This window comes from Neopsephotus bourkii, unplaced genomic scaffold, assembly GCF_033783945.1.
Source record: "Neopsephotus bourkii isolate Nb327-2 ecotype Australia unplaced genomic scaffold, CSIRO-AGI_Nbou_v1 NB_1373, whole genome shotgun sequence".
Taxonomy (NCBI): Eukaryota; Metazoa; Chordata; class Aves; order Psittaciformes; family Psittacidae; genus Neopsephotus; species Neopsephotus bourkii.
Genome location: NW_026901852.1, coordinates 5,569,190 through 5,589,901, shown reverse-complemented (window position 1 = coordinate 5,589,901; position 20,712 = coordinate 5,569,190). Strand labels below are relative to the sequence as shown.

Below are 20,712 nucleotides of genomic sequence, written 5' to 3'. Positions count from 1 at the left end.
GGGAAGCAACAGAGCCGCTTCTGTAATAGAAGTCCCTTTTGATGAACAGTGACCGAGATAGCACCAGAGTGAGTTTTAAAACAGGAGATGGGAATCTGGTGGGGAGAAGAGGTGGGTGCCCTTTCCTGCCCCGCAGCAGGGACAACCACAGCACCTCTCAGCTCTCCTTCCCTGCCGGCTGGCACGTTTAAGGTGAAGTGGTTACTGCAGGCTTCTTCCTATGGAGATGTCTGAAGGGGTGTAAAAAGAGGAGGGAGGAGAAAGAGAATCGTGGATGCAATGTATTTTTGATCAAAAATCAGTGATCCTGCCCTTAGGCATGTGCCATGGCGTGGTGCTGCCGGGAAGGCTGGAGAAAAAGGACCTGACTGCAGGCTCTGCCACGTGCGTGCCAAGGGCCAAGTCTAAGCCACTGCAGAGTGCCCTTATCCTCTGCTCCTGTAAAAACATGGTGAAAAGCATTCCCAGGTCTGGGTTTCAGCCTCCTAATTGCTGCCGAAATCGAGAAGCATGAGGAGCCAAGGTCTCATTTGCCTTACAATGATCCTCTCCTGCCCTGGAACCTGGGCTGGTCTTAATTTGTCTATGGTTCAGGCAAGAATGGACTAGGCAGAGGTACATGTTATCTCTTGTTTTTTTGGAAGGAGGGAGCCTATTGCACAATGAAGCTTGGTCTGGATGCGGATTAAAAATGCATGTGTCTGGGGCACTGCAAGCCAGGCTGGTCTGAATTACTTTGACCCAAAAAACCAGAAAAGGATCCCAAAGGGCTGATATGGGAATGAGGAGGCTCCATGGGACTGATTACTTTGTTCTCTATGGGAGACAGGGATCACTCCTGTGCGTGTGAGCCCCTCTTGGCCAGAGGGGTTTTGCACTCCCAGGCCAGAAGAAACTCTCACAAAGCTGATGTAAATACACGGTAGAACTTCAGCATCGCATCTGGGGGCCATGGGTCAGGCGCTGGTGGAGGGCAGGGTGGTGCTGGTCCAGCCATGGAAGAGAGGTTCTTCACCCCACAAGAGCTGAGGGTTTGGCCTCGAGTGCGCTTCCAGCTTCCTCCACTTCTTACAGGGCTTTTAACCAGAGGATTTACAAGTGTCAACTAATTGCATCCCCATTAACTGCAGCCAAGTATTAAAACAGCACTTGAATGTCATTTCAAACAAGCTGTTCCCAGACTAGGTCTCATGTAAATGCAGCAGGATGGCTTAGATGTGCCAAAATCGTGTTGGAATAATGTTTGAAAACAGTGCTGAAAATGCTTGTGCTTGAGCTGAGACATAGGAGCAGGTAGCTTAGGTTAGTGATGTGCTGGAGGAAAACTATAGAAACAATTCTAAAGAGGAGGCATGAGAAACCCCCTTTCTCTTCCACTCACAAAATGCCTCAGCACTAACACTCTAACACACCCCTCTCCATGCTCCCTGTTTCTGGCCATCTCTCTCCTCTGGACCAAATACTTTTGCATCCCTTGCTGCACGGTAGTGTGGGTTCTCCAAGCCCACCACCCTGCCTTCGAACGTGGTTGAATCCGTGGCTGGTGGCCCCCAGTGACAGCAGCAGTTCCCAGTGCCTGGTGAACCCCAGCATCTCTGCCTGAGGAGAGCTGGCAGCACAGCCAAGGAGGGACCAGCCAAAACCCAACCCCTTTCATTAAGCTGCTTTATTACAATGCGTGTTTTCCCCTGTCTCTCTTCATCTCTTAACAACTTCAGCCCGGCTCCTCTCACATCCTGAATTAATTCTCTTTCCAGCAAAAGGAAGCACATGCAGATCACCTGCCTAATGTGCAACCCAAGGGGAAAAACACGGTACAGCCTTGTGGTGCCAGCTCAAGTGCATCTCCCTTCCCCAGCCCTGTTCCCACCTTCCTTAAAGACAGGCACTGTGTGAAATAGGCTGGCTGATTTGGGGGAAGAATTTCACTTGCCTGGAGAATGAAGGTGCTGGAAACCAAACAGCATCAGTGGGAGTTTTAGTCCCAAATGCCTGGCTCAGTGCTGAATAAAGATCTGGTGCTGAAGGCTCAGCACCAATGGGCTGCCTGGTTTCAGAGGTGCCTGGAGGCTCTGGGCCTGAGGCAGGTGCTGGCTATCCCTTCGCAGGGAGGACCGTGCGGGTGGAGGAAAGCCCATTACTCCCAGATGAGCTCCTGTGGGAAAATACTTTATCCACAAGACAGCTTAAATGGGATTTTACAGCTTGAACTTAGGTGACTTCTCCTTCCCTACCACCAAAACCGACACACTCAGGGCTGGGTGAGTCCCCCAGAGAGGGTGAAATGGGACATTTTGGGTCTAAGAGCAGTGCTGTATAAAGCAGCATCCCCACTGTATTGGCCACAGGTCACCCCAGAGCCCCATTCTCTGTGCAATGTCTCTGCTCTATCCACTTCTGCCACCTTCCAGCCTGTGGCGGGCAGTGATCTGGTGATGCCATTGCCACCAGCGGCCGGCTGTGACTGCCCTTCCCTGTGAGCTCCCACTGCAGGGAAGCCTTGGACTTCCACCTGCCCTGCCCATGATATACTCTGCTTTGGAGGCCTTGAGTGGCTCTGGGGCTGGGTCTTGGGAGGAAAAAGAAAAGAAAAAGAAGTAGAAAAGTAAAATGGAAAAAAAATAAAAATAAGAGGGGAAATGAAGAAAATATAAATAGGAAAAAATATTTAAAATAAAAATATTAAAAATTAAATAGAAAATAATGATGAATATTTAAAATTAAGGAAAAATAAATAATAAAAGAGAAAGATAAATGTATATAAAAAGAAAAGCAATATAATTAAAAGTAAATAATAATTTAAAATTAAAATAAAGAGGAAAAATTTAAATTGAAAATAAAAAGATAAAAGTAGCAATATAAATAATATAGAAAACTGAAAGAAAACAAAAGAGAAAAGAAAAAAAGAAAAGAGGAAATAACAGAAAAGAACAAAGATAAAATAATTGGGAAAGTGAATAAAAAATAGTAAGTAAAGGTTAAAACAACAGCAAAACCAACACTAGGGTAACGCTGCTCTGAGAACCAGCCGAGCCCAGCGCTCGCTCCCTCGATGCTGTGACGAAGCGGGCGGCGCACGGGGGTGCCGCTGGCTGCAGCCCCCTCCCGCAGCGGGTAGCGCAGGACGGACCCGGTGTGTCACCACCACCCCCCCCCAGATGTGCTGCCCGCTGCCCCCAGCGCCCCCCGGCCCGCGGTGCGCTGCCCCTTTAAATCCCGGCGGCGGAGCCAGGGAATCCCTCTCGCAGCGCGTCATCCGCGGCAAGGAAACCCGCGCTCGCGTCGTGCGACGCAAATGACCATTTTTGGCAACGTGCGACAACGGACGGGACCAAGTGGGGCGGGGGGGAGGCGGGGCCTGACGGGAACACGGCTCCGCACCGCCCCCGCCGCTCCGTCCGCCCCGCCCGGACCCGCGCAATGCCCGCGGTGCAGCGGGGCCGGGAGGGGCGGGGAGAGCGGCGGGGGCGGTGCGGCGGGCGCGGCGAGGGCGGGCTCCATGCCCATGTCGCCGTCCCACCCCCCCCGCGGCGGCGGCAGGTGGGAGGCTCCGCGCTGGCAAGGTGTGTCCGGTGCGCCGCGGGTTTGACGTGTGCGAGTGCACATGGTGCGGGGCGGCGGGCGGATAATAAGCGAGTGGGGCCGCGGCGATGCCATTGCTCTGAGTCACCGCGGCCGCGCACAGCTCCCGCTCCGGTAACCGGCGTGGGGCCCGCTTGAGTCACCCCGCGACGGGAAAAGGGGCGGCCGGTGCTGGTGGTGGTTGGTGGGGGGAAAGGAGGAGGAAGGGAAGAAGGGGAGGGGGGGGCGGAGGAGAACCGCTCCGCCCGTAGCCCCCGGGGCCGCGGCCGCTCCGCCGGCGGGGTGAGTCTCGCCGGGCAGCGCGGAGAGAGGACATCGCGCTGCCTGCGCGCTCCGCTCCCGCCGAGACCGCCCGTCCCGTCGGCGCGCCCCTACTGCCCGCGCTTCTTTATTTTATTATTATTATTATTATTATTGCCATCATCATCATCGTGATTTTCTTTTTTTTTCTCTCTTTTTTCCCCCCTTTTTTTTTACCTTTTTTCCCCTTCTCCAAAGCCTTTTTTGCATCCCTTTCCCCCCGCTGTCCGCGGCGAGCGCTGAGAGGCGAAAGGCAAGAGCCGCCGAAGAGGTCGGGAGGGAGAAGGGGGCGGGGAGACGGCGAGGGAGCGGCGGGTGTCGGTGCGGGAAGGCGGGGACGCGGCTCCCCCGGCCCGACCTCGGACCATGTACCAGGACTACCCCGGGAACTTCGACACCTCCTCCAGAGGCAGCAGCGGCTCCCCGGGACATCCCGAGACCTACTCCAGCGGCGCAGCCCAGCAGGTAAGGCCGGGCGCTGCCCTTCTCCCTCGGTTCCCCCGGGGGCTGCCGCCAGCGCTCCGGGCACGGGAGTTCCCCGCCACACCCGGGGAGCGGCGCTTCCTCCGCGGGGAAGGCGCGGGCGCCCGGCGGAGAGGCGCCGGCCGCGGGGGCGCAGGCGGGGCGGGCGCGGGCTGCCCGCAGCCGTCGTCCTGTCCCGTCCCCGCCGGCGGAGCAGCGCCGCTTCCCTCCTTCCCCGCCTGCTCCGGAGCGGGCCCCGCGACCCTACCGGGAGGGACGCCGAGAGGAGCTCCCCGTCGGTCGGGGCTCGGGATGTCCGCTCCGAGCGGTGAGGAAGCGGCCCCGCCGCCCCGGACTGGGTACAGCGTGGCCCGCGGGTGGCAGTGAGGGGCCCGGGTCCGCGCCCCGCTGGGGTTAGCTCGGAAACTAAAGGGCTCCTCCGGGCCATTGCCGGTACCGGCAGCACACGGGCGCATCTGTGTCTCTTTATCCCGCTTTTGTTCTCGTTGGGAGCTTCTCCGCCGTGCCCCGCTCGCCGCCCGTTCCCGGGCTCTGCCCTGGCTCGCTGGCAACGGTTCGTGATGGCTCTTTCCGGGGCTCCGGGAGCTGCCGCCGAGTTACTCTCAGGGCGCTGCCGCAGCCACGGTAGCGCCGGCAGTGTGGGGGATGACGGGACGGGATTCGGAGCGGGCTCCGGCTTGAAGTCGTCTCCCCGCTTCTCTCCCCCAAAACTTTGTCTCCGGGGCTGCTTTCCGCCTTGCGCACTGCGAGCACCAAAGGCCGGTGCTGAGCCGCTCTGCCCTGCCCGCCGCTCTGCCGCTCCATCGGGAGCCCCGGCCGCCCTCTGCCTGGCTACGGCCTCTTCCCGAACGGGAGTTCCTGGGAGTCGGTGGAGCGCTCCCTGCCCCGGCTCCCGCGGCCGGGCGGCGCTTAGGGAGCGGGAGAGATATTTCCTTATGGAAGCGGCAAAGCCGAGTCGGGCGTTTTTTTGGTTTATTTCCCCCCCACACCTTTTAATTTCCTTAAGAAAACCTTTCGGAATGGCTTATATGCCTACATGTACTAAATCCACCACTTCTGGGGAAGGCATTACACAATCGGGCCGGTTATACAAACCTGGGTTATTTCATAACTTGTTTACATCAGCTGGCCCAGCCTCACTCTCTTTTTTTGCCTCTGAAAAGTCAGAGTCGGGCTGCCCCCCACCCTCCCTAATGTTATTTCATGTGTGGCTCGTATGAGCGACCTGGCAGCGGGAGCGCATCGCTGTCCTCGCATCAAGAAGTCATAAGATCATAAAAGAAGAAGGAAGGGGGGGGGAAACCCGTCCAGTCTTAAACTTTGCCAACCGTACCAGCCCGTGACATTCCTCACATAAAAGAAGTTTTACCAGAAATGACTCTCTGCCGCTCCCCGCCTGCTCCAAACGCATCTCGCTGGTGCCCTCTGCGGGCTGCACACCGAGATTCCCAGCGGTTGTAGCGCGGCTCCGGTTTATCCCCCGTTTTACGGTAAATGCTAGGACAAGACTGTGGGAGAGATGAGGGGAGCTGAGAAGCTGGAAACGCCCGGCTAAGAAGCTGTGAATTCTCCGCTTTCCCTTTCCTCCCTTCGCTGGGTTCAAGCACTTGATGCGGGAGGTCGTGAAACTCCTGATCCCCTTAATATTGAGGTCTGACCCACAACTGGGGGTCCCCCCGTTTCGTTGTCGGGGGCTGCACGTCTTCCCCAGGCAGCTGGTGCGCTTGGCTTTATGATACAGGGGCTGGAGGCTAGTTTCTAGGGTTACTATCTGAAACGGGGCTCTGAGCAGGACACCGGCTTAGTGAGAACATAAATGTTTTCTTTAAGAATCTGGGAGTTTTCTCAAGGCTTGTACGTCGTCTCTCCCTTGATCCTTACAGATGTTGTAGATTAGGATCAAATGTAAGCGTTGCCTTTACCCTAGCAGTCGCGCTGTTCTGCTGATTCTGGTCTTTGGAGAGCTGCAGTTTTATCGCTGTAGAAAATATGCATTGTAGGAATTTTTTCTTTCGTGTCTTTATTTGTCTTCCTTTCCCAAAGCAAGAAAAGATGCACCAGTCACATGGTTAACTGGAAACCCTGTCTCTGAGCCAAAACTTTGATGCTTTTTAATTATTTTTCCCATACAATGCAGCTCTGGAACATTTTCCTTTTAAGTTGCGTGTCAAGCTATTTTCCTAATCACTGACTTGCCATGTGGTAAACATAGACTTTCATGGGAGGAGTTTGTGTACTCTTTCAGACCAGTCGACTTTCCCCTCTGATATCCCAACAGCGTGTCCATTTTTCCTTCGAGGAGATGTTCAACTTGGGAGAGCCACCAGGGCACTTGTATTTATTATAGGATGTGTCCTAAACACCCTGTATTTTATAACTGAGTAGCTGTAAAACGTCCTCGGGGTGGTTTTGCTGTTGGGTTTGGTCTCTTTCCATGGGCGCCGTACCTGTTTCTAGACCTGTTTCTGGTGCTACTCAGCGCTTGCAGTTACAGAGGTAAGCGAAGGTCTGGAGGGGAGCAGAGATGCGGTGGGGTGTGGTGTAGAAGCTCCTTGTTAAGACGGAGAAGGAAACCATGGAGCCAAAGCCTGAAATGTTCCCGTGCTCCTCAGCTGTGACCTGCTAACCGAGCCTGCCCCTGGCAGGACTCACTGGAGACTCCCTGGCTATGGACTGGGGGAGGCTCCCATCCCACCACATAGTTTTGAGGCAGAGCAGAAACTGACCTCAGTTCTTGGCACTCCTAATAACAGGACTGTTTCTGCCTGCTGCTGAGTTGTTGGGGTTTGTTAATGATACCTTCATCTGCGTGTCGCTTGGGTCAGGAGGGGAGCAGTGGCTTGGCGGCTGAGCGTGTGCTGCGTGTGTAGCCCTGCAATCTGGCTATCGCCACAGCTTCTCTGTAGTGCTGTGAGTTCCTTGCAGATAAGGAAAACCAAGAGCCTGGCAGAGAGGTGCCACCAGGAGCCTCTCTCGGATCAGGAGAGGAGAGCTGTGGCTCTCCTGGGTGAGGAAATGACAGGAAGGGGTCTGGAAAGAAGAGAAACGGGGATGTGGGTCAGGGCAGGTGGTGCTGCCAGGGGGATTCAAGCTCTCTGAGGGAGGAGGAATGAGGAGAGCAAAGCAGGGGCTGCAGTGTGGAGAAAGGTCTGGAGCTCCAAAGTGGGGATGCCGGTGCTCAATGGGGCTATGCAGGGCCTGCTGTGTCCCAGGAGTCAGAGCTGATGGCCACGGGGTGCAGCAGCATTTTAGCATAGCTAATCTAATCCAGTGCGGTGTCCTAGCAGGGAAAGACTGACCAGTCAGGAAGCAGTGCTTGTAAAACCTCGTGGTAGCCTGAGTGCCCTTATCTGAAGACTCAGCCTGTCACCCCAGCATGTCCCTGAGCTGGTTATCAAGGGAAAATACAGAACACGGGTTTGGGGGAAATTGTTTGAAGATATTTTGAGGGCTTGGAGAGGAAGCTGGTGACAGAGAGGGAGCGTGGCACAGGCAGGGGCTGCAGCCCCACTGGTCTCTTCCCCCAGTCTGCAAGCAAGGACTATGAAGGGATGCAAGCAAGCAAGCCTGCTGAGGGATGTGACTGGAGTGAGCAGCTCCCCCTTGCTGTCCAGGAGGTCTCCTAGGCTGAATACAGGACTGACTGCAAGTGGAGTAGTTGCTTCATCAATAACTGGAAGCCTGATCTTTGTGAAGGGCGCCTGCATCTTTATGTGGCTGATTTGGTGGTGGGACTGACTCTCCTCACCTCTGATGGGAGTTTTTAGCAGATCAGTGGGTGTCAGAGGCAAAGGTTGCTCTGGAATGCAAATGGTGTCTTCACATAGCAAAGCACCAAAATATCTCATTTTTTCAGCCATAGCTTTCTAGTGTCCCTGCAAAAAAGATAGGACTCTTTTATGCATTTTGGGTACAGGAGGGATGGTGGCACAGGTAGGCAAAAGGTCATCGTAGAAGCCACTTGTGGAGCTGGAAGCAGAACTTGCATCCCTTGACTTGAGCACTTGTGGTTCAACTAGTCTTGTACTTCCTCCCTTCTGGAAGGTTAAGGTCCTTTGTGTTATGGTTTTGGAGGCACCAAACCATCCTCTCCTGTGCTGTGTGGTCACAGCCTGCACCGGGCAGAGCAAAGACGGGGATCTGCACCCTTAAATTCCTTTGCAGTGTTGAGAGTTTTCATCTGGGCCTCTGCAGTTACTTGGGAGAGGTCACAAAGATGGCATGTGCTCTGAAACATGGGGCATGCTGAGACTGTGTGGGGCTAGAGCTCCAGGTGGATCTCTCAGGTTCTGGTGGGGCTTTTGGCAAGGTCTTGGTGCCAGTGTCATCCTGTTTGTGTAATTCCCCCACCTGCTTAACTGGATTCACTCTGTCTTTCTCTCGTCCTTTCTTGCTAGATTTTGAGCTGTCAAATGCCAACTTACAGCTTTGATCAGTATTCAAACTGGATCTCCTGGTCTCCAGGCATTGGCAGCTGGACTTACTGCAGTTAATACTGGCCCGAAATGCTGTAGCTATCAGAATGTGAAATGCTATTTGCAGTAGCCTTGGTTTAACAAAGCACTTACGGTGCTTGACTAGGCACACCCTGAAAAGGAAATCTGTGCTGAAGTGCTGTCCCTTATCTGGGACGCTTACCTGAGCTGAGGTCAGGCTGATGCAAGGGCTCTCGTTTCTCTGGGGAGCTGGTTTGTTGACCCAAGAATGTGCATTTTGTGTGGGATCATCTCAACGCTCACAAAATCAGTGGTACTGATGGCTGCTGGTCTTACAAGCCCTGTCCCTTGGACTGTGATTGCTGGAGCAAGGCTTGTCTGTCTGTAAAACCAAGTCTAACCATTGAAAGCCTCCTGAAGTTGCTCAGCATAGACAAAAGCATTCTTTCTCCCCTGCTTCCCCCTGCGGGGACAAGCAATTGTTTTCCTTGCAGTTTAGTGCCAGCATATTATCCAGATGGATTTACCTCTGTCTGAAACAAGGTGTACATGTATTTTGGAGGAGATCATTAGCTGCTGCCTCGGTTTTACTGCTGCCTTGTTTTGTCTAGACAGTGCAGAGAGCTGCAGGGAACTTGTCCGATCTGAATCCTAAGATCTGTTTTATAGGCTGCTATTAAAATACATATCCTTGCACGTAACCACACCGGGGCCGGGTTTCTCGCCCTGTGTGTGTGGCAAGCGCAGAACCACTGAGTGAGAAGCAAGCTGCTGTTCTCGCCATACCCAAACCCCAGTGTGGACCAAGCCCAGGTTTCAGGGTAATCCTTTGGTAGGAGAAGGCTTTGCTCTGCCTGGCCTGGCAATGGCGTTTCAGAACTGAAGTTTCTCTTCCTTTTCTTTGGACTCCTCAATTCCCCTTTTGTTGCACACCGGAAGGAGCGGTGGGCACAGGCGGGGGGCACTGGGGGGGATGCTGCCCCAGGGGAAGGCTGGTGTAGGGGATGCTGGGGAGGTGTGGGGGGATGAGGAAGGGAGCTGGGAGAGGGCAGGGCTGCTCCGGAGGGGAAGTGCCTGAGCCCAGCACCTTCCTCGGGGGGCTGTGGTGGGCAGGGGCAGCCTGGGATGCTGCAGAGGCACTGCAGCCTGTGCCTTTGCTTCAGGTGCTGCTTTGATCCTTGCTGGTGCCACTCCTGAGGGCCTAGATGGTTTCTGAGTAACCGTTTATGTTCTGCTTTCGTTGACGGCTTCTTCTCTTTCTCTTCCCCTTTTATCTCCTGCTTTTCCTCCTAGAAATTCCGAGTAGATATGCCAGGATCAGGCAGCGCTTTTATCCCTACGATCAACGCCATCACAACCAGCCAAGACCTGCAGTGGATGGTCCAGCCCACCGTCATCACCTCCATGTCAAGCCCTTACTCCCGTTCGCACCCCTACAGCCACCCACTGCCCCCGCTGTCTTCAGTGGCTGGACACACAGCCCTTCAACGACCTGGTGTCATCAAAACCATCGGGACCACCGTGGGCCGGAGACGGAGAGACGAACAGGTAACCATGGCGTAGAGAGCAGCTGGGGATGCCCCAAAACCCCAGAGATTCCCCATGTTCTCTCTTGGGATCTCCTGGCCCCACGCGGAGTGCTGAGTTCCGTCCCCATGTGCTGTGCAGGTGCTGGGGTTTCTCAGGGTGGCAGAGGGTGTGAGCCAGAGGGTGATTTCATTGCTGCTTCCTCATCATACAGTGAGATTTACCCCATCTCCTTCAAATGCTTTGCACCATGGGGCCGCATTGCGGCTCGGTTTCCAAAGCAGGTGAAACTCTGAAGTTGCGCCCTGGGTTTTGGTTTGAGTGTCTCTGCCACTGCAGGCAGAAGGAAACCCCTGAGCAAGCAGAGGAGCTTTTTCATAGCCCTTTTATAAACCTGGCACCCAAATTACATCAGCTGGTGTTTCGTGTCTGCTCAGTGGCAGCTAGCACTGCTCTGGTCTCACTTTGGGTGATACCACCAGTACTAGCCAGCATCGTGCAGCGAGGAATAGCTTCCTTATTGCACCTCAGCTATAGTAGCAAGAACCTTCTGGATGTCTAAATCCACCTTCCCACTATGAACATGCAAACACTTGATCTCTTTACAGTAGTGAGGTGGGGATCCCATAAGCAGAGGGTTTTCTGCTCCCAACTCAGCAGCATTTTCATAACTGGGATAGGGTGGCTTGTACCAGTGCTGCTCTGTGCTGAGCCTCCCCTTGGGAGGATGGATCCTGTGCTGGGACAGGGTGGTGGGCTAGATGCAGGCATCTTCTATAAATCCTTCCAGCCTTGTCAGTCTCTTATTAAGAAACAGCCTTCTCCAGGGCTGTCTGGTGGGCAGCTATCTGCTGTGCTAGGCTGATCTCTTTAAAGAACAACAACAGTCTGAATAATCTAGATCTTCCCTGTGTTGTTCCCAAGCAGCAGCTGTGTGGGTCGCTGCACAGCAGTGTAATGAGATGTGCTGCACACCCTCAGTGCACGAGCACACACCATTGTGTGAGGTCTGTTTCCAAGAACACTCACCAGCCCTACTTTTACTTCCACGTTGTCTGTTTTGATTCATTGTCTGATCATTTTATGTGGAGGAGCTGTCTGGTGTAGACCTAAAAGGCAGGGAAGGGGTTAAAGTCACTTGTCCAGAGTAAGACAAGCCTCAGTTTGAGGAGCTGGGATGGGTGCACTGAGGACTCATTTTGGGGAGGAAGGAAAGGCAGTCACGTTGGGTCGGGTATGTGCCAGCCCTTTCCACCAGCCAGAGCTACCTCCCGGTTCACTGCGTGCAGGGCTGGTGTCCAAAGCCAGGGAAGCTCTCAGGAGAACTGGGGCAATAATTAGCAACAACTAATTTGTTTGACAAATGCCGCCTCTGTGTTCACAAATTGGCCGTGAAGAGATCACCATATTCTCCTCTTTATTTGTTGTTCAGAGTTATTTGCTGAAGGATGCCTGCCAAGCAATTCCTGGCCTGTGGCTTGTTTGCAAGTCGTTCAGTGTGGGTCATTCAAAGCCAAGTCCTTTTGATTAGACGCGTGCTAAGGCAGTACCCGGGCGCTCTACCGTGGCTCTTTGGCTCAGGTTTCCGCTGTTGGTGCTTTGAACACCCCATCGGAGTGCCTTTTTGGGAAACACTGTGTAACGCTTCGTGAAAAGAGCCTGTTTTGGTGCACGTTTCTGCCAGTGAATGCACGTATCGGGCTTGGACAAGCTACAGATAACGCGTTCAGCAGAGGCGCAAACGGTGCCAAATCCAACCGCTTTCAAACAAACCCAGCGACCACTGACAGAATAGTCCTTTATAGACCTGGTGTAGCATTAAGCATGTCCAGATTAGGGGCTTGAGCCCCCCTCTATGAGATATTTGCAAAGCTATGGCCTCTGAGAGAGATAATTTCTCCTGGGAGGAGAAATTTCAGTCCCAGCATATTTCAATGAGGTCTGCGCTTCCAGAGCATGAAAGGGCCCTTGAAAACTGTACACAAAGGCCCCAAGTCAGCACAGAATCTGTGTGCATGCACAACGCTTTGCTGTACTGCAGATACTTGTGTGCAAATACATTTTCAGCCTGCACACATGCAAGCTGGAAGATGAAAAGGCAGAGCTGTAGCGGGGACAGCAGAGCTTGTAGGGGCTCCTTACTGCTGCCTGGAAGGGCACCCGGAGATGGAGCGCAGTGATCTGCTGATGGAAAAGCTTTCAGGCCCCAAACCTGTGTCCTGAAGTCCTAGAAGTATTCATATTGTTCCATGTGCAGCTCATGCTGTGTGCAGGTGAAATCACAGGCACAGACACTGATAAAAAGAAAGCAGAACCAAGTGAAGTGAATGCCCACAGGCTGAGGTAAACCCCCTGGAACTGCAAAGGGGAAAATGAGGGAAATAAAGGAAACTGAAACGAACCAGAAGGAGGTTAGCATAAAACTAACACGAAAAAGAAAAACACGGTAAAAGGGTGAATGTCTCATTTGCAATTTTGACAGCCCCTGGAGATGCTGAAACTGAAAGCTTTCATGGGAAGGCTTTTTCTTTCCATTCTCCGCTGGCACTACGTGAGCTCTGACTCGTGCTTTGCAGCACACTCGTTTCACTGCTGTTGGCAGTCACTGGGCTAGAGCCCTGGCTGCACACCCCAGCGGTGAGGCTGAAGTGCAGGGCATGAGGTCAGTCCGCAGTGGAGGAGGATGCGCAGCCGAGTGTGTGCCGTGAATTCCCATGGTCTGTGAGCCGAGCCGAGCCATGCCAGCCCTCTTCACACGCTGCTGTACCACCTCCCTGGCCTTGGCAGTGGTACAAGCCTATCTGCTGCTGCTGGGATTTACAAACCTCCTCTCAAACCCCTAAAAGCTAGGCCTGACTTGACCAGATCTTGCGGGCTCCTGCTCACTTCCTCTGGTTTCACAAGTGTCGCTCAATGGGTTTCTATGGACTTGCTCCCGATTTACATCAGTGAGGATGCCAGGAAGCCCTTGATATCACTGGAGCCTTGGCTGCCGATGCAAGTGTGTTATCTTGCTGAGTGCTCGAAAATCTGAGGTCAGAGTTTTGGGTGGTATAAATCGTTGTTGCTTCATGGATTTCATGGAAGCTCTGCTGATTTTCCTGCCTCCCCCTTCCAGCTAACAACTATTTTTTGTGTGGGAAGCAGCAGATTATTTTCTTTCAAGAAAGAGGCACTTACAACATCGTGCTCTGGTTTTGCTTAATGTACCACCCAAGTTGTGAAACAATCAGAGCATCTTTTATCTGTTTGGCCTTGGTGCAGATTCACTGTCCTCTTACACAATCTTCCCCCTGCTCCCAACTCCATCTTCTCCTCACCCTTCTGCTAAGACCCAGTGCAGGCAGAGATACTGCGTGCTTTCATCTTCTGCTGACACTAGTGAAGAGGGGGAGTGCTCAGCATCCTGCTGGATCAGGCCTTTTTCCTTTGCGTTGCGGTTAGATCCTCGCGAACTTCAAGGAATGCCTTGCTCAGATCTGATTGTGGGTTTTCTTGGCACTTGCCTACAGCTGTCGCCTGAGGAAGAAGAGAAGCGAAGGATCCGGAGAGAGAGGAACAAGCTGGCAGCTGCTAAGTGTCGTAACAGGCGTCGAGAGCTAACAGAGAAACTCCAGGCGGTACGTGCTCTGCATACATTCCTCCTTCCTTGTTGCCTGCCCTTTGGACCAGCTCGAAGGGCACTGCTCTCCCTCAGCTAGCATGTTTGAGGAAGATGCTACAAAACATGCCCTGCCTTCCCCTTCCAGGGTTGCCCAGTGACGTTACTCCTACAACAGTGGTGGTGAGGGCTCAGGCTCAGAGCTCAGGAGGCTAAATTCCCATTGTTGGCTGCCCAAACTGTCCTAGGAGCTCCCTTCCCTCTATCCTCCCAACTAGCACGAGTCTTCCTATCTCTGGCCTCCCCTCATAAGTGGAAATAACTTATAAGTGTATAACTCAAAGGCAGACTTTAAGGACAAAACCACTGAAGATGGTAGGATCACCTGAAAGCAGTAGAAAAAGCAGCAGATGTGTACCTGTCAAAACTGCATCCTTTAGGCTAACCTTTCTTTGGTGGGGATAAATGATTTCCTGCACAAAGGAAGCAAGAAAGGTCTAATGCCACAGGGGAAATAGCTAGTTAAGCTGGAGAATGTAGGAATGACCACAAGAACTGTGGAGTGGGTAAGGGACTTGCTGAAGAGGAGGAGAGGATGGGTTGTGTTGAAGGAGGCTGGAGGGAAGGCTCTAGCGCTCCTGAGCAAGAGCCATGCTGGGGCTGGTTTTATTCAGTGATCTTATTAAGAAGAACAGCAGTGAAAGCGTACCAGTGGAACGTGCTGCTGACTCAAATTTGGGAGGTATTCCCAGTTAAGTGGAAGCAGGACATCCTGCAGGAAGAATCTGAGGATTGTCATGACCAAAGTCATAGAAGTGAGAGGAGTGCAAAGCGGGAGGTCATAACTTGAAGGACTGAGGACAAGTTATTTGTGAAATGGTGAGCTCCTTGCACAGGAAGGTATTAATTGCTCACAGATTGACTATGATGATCAGTGTGACGTGACCACAGGAAAGATAAATGTGTAAATCCTAGGATGCAGTCAGTGGAGATGAAAGTGAAGTGCAAGAGTCAGACCTAATCTGGAATGTAGAACCATAGAATCATAGAATAGTTAGGGTTGGAAAGGACCTTAAGATCATCCAGTTCCAGCCCCCCTGCCATGGTCAGGGACACATCACACTAAAACATATGCCCTATATACGTTATATAGATGCAATATGCACTATAGAATAAAAATGGAAACAGCTTAGAGATTGTTGTACTCTACCTTTTGTTTAAGTGAAAAGAATATAACTTACCTAACACAAAAAAACCCAATGTGAGGATATCCAAGTCCTCTCTGATATGGTGTCTGTCAGGCAGACAGCAAAGGAGAAGAGTGAACTCACAGGCTAAGAGTGGCAGAAGCTGGGCATGAGAAAATTAAGGTGAACTCATGAGAAGACTATTTATAACCCTTACACTGGTGAAGTTTGGGAACAGCCTACTGGCAGACACCTGAAACACAAGACACTCAGCTGGCAATGACCTGATGCCTGCTTGGGTCATGAAGAGTCTAGGGGGTTATCTGCCCATGCCAGGTGGGAACTAGACGTGATGTCCATGCTCCAGGTGAGGAGCAGTTTCAAAGCCTCTGGTATTTACTTACTCCCCTTTTGTCTGCAGGAAACTGAAGTGCTGGAGGAGGAAAAGTCCGTGCTGCAAAAGGAGATTGCTGAGCTCCAGAAGGAGAAGGAGAAGCTGGAGTTTATGCTGGTGGCTCACAGCCCTGTGTGCAAGATCAGCCCCGAGGAGCGTCGGAGCCCTCCATCCAGCAGCCTCCAGAGTGTTCGGACTGGAGCTAGTGGAGCAGTGGTGGTGAAGCAGGAGCCTGTGGAGGAAGAGATCCCTTCTTCCTCTTTGGTCCTTGACAAAGCCCAGAGGTCTGTCATTAAGCCCATCAGCATTGCTGGAGGTTTTTATGGGGAGGAGGCACTCAACACTCCCATCGTGGTGACCTCAACACCAGCCATCACTCCTGGCTCCTCCAACTTGGTGTTCACTTACCCCAACGTGTTGGATCAGGAGTCTCCTCTCTCGCCGTCCGAGTCCTGCTCCAAAGCTCACCGGAGGAGCAGCAGCAGCGGTGACCAGTCCTCGGATTCCTTGAACTCTCCCACCTTGCTGGCGTTGTAATCCCCCTGCGGCCCCCCATTTTGCCAGTGTGTTACATCCCCCCCAGCACCATGGGGGGAGCCCCCCTCTGTGGGATTAGAGACAGGCACAGGATCGTTCAAGCACAAGGGCAGCAAGAGCAAGGATGGGGAAGTGCTGCAGCTCCAGGAAGGCGAGTGAGGACCAACGCCAGCTCCCTGGAGGCAGGAAATGGCAAGGGTGGGACTGACGCACCAGGACTGTTTGGAGAGGGTGACGTCCCCTCTGTAGGGACTGCCTATGGAAACCTTTTTATGGCCGTGGTGGACTTGGGGAGCACTCCTGGCCAGGACTGAAGGCGAGCTGCAGAAATTGCTAGTCGTCCCTTTCCTTTGTGAATGGATCTGATCGGTTGTGCTCTGTGCTTAGATCATTCTGGTTAGCTGATCTTACAACTTCTCTCTTTCAGTCTCTCCCTCTCTCTCTCTCTGTGCTTATCATTTCCAATGTTGTCGATCCCATGACATTTCATCCAGTGGCTTTGAACTCTAAAGGCTTGTTAGGATCTTTCCCCTTGGGACAGGCTGTGGGGAAGTACATAGGGTTGCCCAGGCAGGGGGGGATGGCTAGGAGGTCCAGGAATGAGGGAGGATGGGGAACATAAGGAGCCTGAGGGCTCAGCAGCAAGGGCAGAGCTCAGAACTCTGGCTTGGGGCACAGAGACAGCAGCAGCCTCATGCAGAAGCCTTTCTTCTTAAAAATATAGATATATTTATCCCCTTGAGCTCCTCAAAACATGAGTTAGCATCTCAGGGCCAAAGTGGCACCAGAAAAGCTGCTGGGCTGGTACGTACCAGTGTCTTTGGCAGGGTTTTACCCCAGTTTGGTGGATATCAAATCAGCTGCTTGTTGTTTACTTTTCCTGGGCTGCCTGCTGTCTAGGGAGTATTGCATCTTCCTCCCCATCCAGGCTCCTGACTCAGAGGCTGTTCTCTTCCTGTTAGTAAATCCTCCCCTTGGCCATATTAGTAAAACATGCTACCAAAAAAGAGGTGGCACCATGTGCCTATAAATCTAGGATGGAGACTGGCAGTGGATAAGATGGTGAAACTACCTGTCTGTACCCTTGGTGACCTTTCTGTTGTTGGGAAACCAAGCGGTGCACATCCATCAGTTGATATTAGTGGGTGGTGTTTGCTCAGAGATTCCCAATTTCCGAGGCTGGGAGAAGGCAGTGGTCCAACCTCCAGCACAGCACAGGCCACAAGGTGCTCCTGACCAGGCAGGAATGGCATGGTTGAAGTGGTGACCTATTTGAACTAGAACAGAGCTTCCAACAACCTCTGGTTATGAATGACAAATGACAGCAGAGGAAAATAAGTTACGATTGTTTGCACCTTGATCTTTGGCCTCTGGGTTTTTACACTGTAATTGATCTGGTTTTGTTGGGGTTGATTGGCCTGAAGACAAAACAAATCAGAGGGCTCTTCCCCTAGCCCTGGGTCCTTGTCTTCTCCAACCTGTGGGCTTGGCTGCTACTACTAAGTGCTCACAGAGGGCACAAGCTCTCCAGCGCTGCTGTTCACTACTGAAAACAGTAATGTGTATAACCTATTCCTGCATGGAGCCAAGCTCAATCCCTATTGATGTCAAACCATGACTATGTGCACACTAGGATTGCTCAGCTTGCCAGCTAAATCACTTGAGGGATAACTCTCTGGTCCTGCCTGTTGAAGCTGTGGTGGCAGCTATTTATTTTGGTGTGAGATTTTCTTGTTCTTTTATATATATTTTTTTTAATCAAGTAAACCTGGGATATTTCTTGGTCAGGCTGGACCTGAAGAAACGCAATATACAATGATAGGGCCAGTCCTGTGAGATGCTAAACTGCTGCAGTCCTCACCAACACCACTGGGAATTAATAGGGTTCAGTCTTGTGGAACAGGACCTTTCCTCAGCAGGGCTGGTTTCCCTCAAACCCTGGCCACTGTCCGTTCCATGAGTCATTTCAAAGGGACACTACTTTGGCTCTAAAGGTAGGTTTTGTTTTTTTTGTTATTACTATTATTTTTAAACACAGGTATTTACCAAACCTGCCAGAAATGGAAAAAGATGAGTGATCTTTTTGCTTTTTTAAAGATGATTGGGATTCAGGCTTTTTCTTTATCACTAAAACACTTCCATCATTATACCAGTACTGGAGGATTCAAATGAAGCTAGCACAATAAGTAAAACTGATGAAGGAGTTCTCTTATCCTTACATGAACACCAGAACTTCCTTTTTAACAAAGTAGACCTCAAACTTCCCATAGTTAGCACAGAGGGTCCTGTTCTCATAGGGGTTTGTGTAAATGACATCACTTTAGGTTGCTTGTTTGTGCTAGTCTGGATTGAGAATCTAGAACTGCTCAATCAAATGGCTCTCCCTGTCATTTCCACCCGTTTTTGAGCAGAATACAGCACTGAAAAGTGATGAATCCTAAAGTGATGCAACTACTTTTGAGGCTAGCTGATAAGGATTGCTGTCTCCTGGGAACTTAGGAGCATTCCTACTAGGGGTTTCAGGAAGTCAGGTGCCTTCTCAAACCCAAATAAGCCCAGCTCCTAGTGGAACAACAAAAACCTACCTTTTCATCACTGAATCATTGCCAGAAGGAGCTAAGGATCTGCAGCTGGCCCTTGCCCACTGCCTGCTGCCTTGGTGTTGACCTTCTCAGGGACAGGATGATCCCCTTTCCTGTCCTCTGATACTAATGGGAGCCACTTGAAACTGCCTGGAAAAGAGGATTATTTTCTACTATCTGGGAAAAGCCCTGAATACCTTGTGCCTGCCCATTTTGTCCCTTAAATCTGTCAGAGGATGTCTGTGTTGGGATCGCTGGTCTCCTGCCCCTTCTGTGTTTTGTGGATCAGCCTCACTCTTGTTCAGTTTCTGGCAGACAGGTACAACTTGAGCTCCTCTGCTGTTTTGGTCTGGCCCTGCATTCTTCTCTTCAGGTTTACTGGTCTGCTGTTTTGGGAAATTACTGTCTTCCTCATCCCCCAAATGGTATTTTCCACGAGTACCTTCCCTGCCGATTCCTAAGCGTAGTCTTCATGTTCTGCATGTAATGGGGATGCGGGAGCTGTTATAACTAGTGTCTGACCAAGAGTTGTTTGAGTCAATGGAAAAAGGCCCAGGGAATTGCAGCTGGTATTGGGTCAACCCCCTAGTGACTGGCCCAAGGAAGCCTTTAACAGCATCTTAAATTAATCAATGCCAAACTGGGAGGAGCAGTAGCAGCTGCTCTGAAGGAAACATTCAGCTTCCAGGTGATGTTTGCCATTCCAGTTTTGCCCTTGTTCCTCCTTCCCCCTTCCTAGTTGTGGCATTGCCTTCATCCATTCCTTTCTCGTAGGCGTGGAGACTGGGTGAGTCTCAAACTGCTTGTGGTGTGATGGGATTTGGGACCAACATGCTGGGGACAGTAGCTCTCTGTTGTGTTTTTATAATTATTATTTAAATGATCTATTTAGTTCATCTGAACCTTTTAATTTTGCTGCTTACTGTATGTAGGATCCACCTGGCCTTCATCCTAAATGAAAAGAAAAACAAAATGAAAGCAAACCTAAGACACCCCCCCCCCCCCTCCTCCCTGGTATCTTATTTATTGGCAGGCAACCGTCTTGTGCCTGCTCCAGCAGATCTGCCCACCATTAATTTAACATCCTCCCAACTCACATTCCTGCTGTTTGGTTGTTGCCTTCTTTTTTGCCTTTTGTTGTTGGGGTTGTTTGTTGTTTCGTTCCTTCCTTCTAAAACAGACTTCTGAAATGTAAGAGATCTTATTATCATGACACTTACAGGCTCATTTTCATTAGGAAGGCCAAGTCAAACATTTTAAGAGGTGGGGGGAACAATCTGCATTTTATTTCTTATTTATTTATCATGTTTACATCTTTTTTTTTTTTTCTGTTCAAGACTTGGATATAATAAAGAAAGCATTAAAAATATTCCAATCTTCTTCTTTTTTTAGGTTAATAATTTTTTTTTTCTTTTGATTCTTTAAATGAAAGATTCTGGGTTTTGTTGTCGACTGTATAAAATGTACAAAGAGATGTGTTTCTAAAGATGCATTATCATTCCTCTGTGAACAGTAGGTTGAGTTCAGGACGAATCTCAGAATACAAGATAATAATAAAATCCCATCCTGTTTTACTTAATTGTTCCCCTCCTATCCTGTATGATTAAAGGGTTATTCCACTTTCTTGTTTGTGGTTACTTGATATTAAAACCATATTAAAATGTGTAGAAAATAGGTATCCAATTGTTTTTTGCTCAGTGAGAGAATAAACTGTTGTATATATCTTGATATACTGTGTAGTTCAAAGTAACATCAATAAGGGATAGTGCATCTTTATTAGGGCGATAATTTACTAGTGTCACTAAAGTCTACTTTAAGATCCTCACATACAGAAAGGGCCTGATTCTGATTCCACTCTCCTGGGGGCACGTTGAGAGCATCAGTAGCATTTTGCTGCTGCGAAGCGGGCAGCAGAGGTGGAATCGAGCCTCAGTGATTAATAGGTGACCATGAGGATTATTGAAGGTTTGGGGGCACCATTATCTTTCTTTTCTCTTTTGTTGGGTTTTCTTTTTCCCCTCTAAAGTTTTAGCTCATGGGGGTTTTGTTTGGTTGGGTTTTCTTGTTTGTCTGCAGTGAAATA

At 51.1% G+C, this 20,712-nt stretch overlaps 1 protein-coding gene and 1 long non-coding RNA gene across 2 annotated transcripts; one reads left to right on the top strand and one right to left on the bottom strand.

Moving 5' to 3' along the window:
• Window positions 1–267: 267 nt before the first annotated feature.
• On the bottom strand, window positions 268–4,149 carry LOC133219726 (uncharacterized). Its single transcript, XR_009727496.1, has 2 exons — window positions 4,060–4,149; window positions 268–438 (listed from the first exon to the last, which is right to left on the bottom strand). It is a non-coding gene; the product is annotated as an uncharacterized LOC133219726 (long non-coding RNA).
• A 62-nt stretch (window positions 4,150–4,211) lies between these two features.
• On the top strand, window positions 4,212–20,357 carry FOSL2 (FOS like 2, AP-1 transcription factor subunit). Its single transcript, XM_061367228.1, has 4 exons — window positions 4,212–4,347; window positions 10,095–10,349; window positions 13,841–13,948; window positions 15,538–20,357. Exons 1-4 carry the CDS (start codon window positions 4,249–4,251, stop codon window positions 16,045–16,047), a joined length of 972 nt encoding a protein of 323 aa, XP_061223212.1. The 5' UTR covers window positions 4,212–4,248; the 3' UTR covers window positions 16,048–20,357.
• The last annotated feature ends 355 nt before the right edge of the window (window positions 20,358–20,712 follow it).

Bases quoted from the DNA above. Each gene is read 5' to 3' on its own strand.
- FOSL2 (XM_061367228.1), top strand. From the start codon at position 4,249: ATGTACCAGGACTACCCCGGGAACTTCGACACCTCCTCCAGAGGCAGC. The intron at 4,348-10,094 runs GTAAGGCCGGGC...TTTTCCTCCTAG, and splicing joins CCAGCGGCGCAGCCCAGCAG to AAATTCCGAGTAGATATGCC. The intron at 13,949-15,537 runs GTACGTGCTCTG...TTTTGTCTGCAG, and splicing joins TAACAGAGAAACTCCAGGCG to GAAACTGAAGTGCTGGAGGA.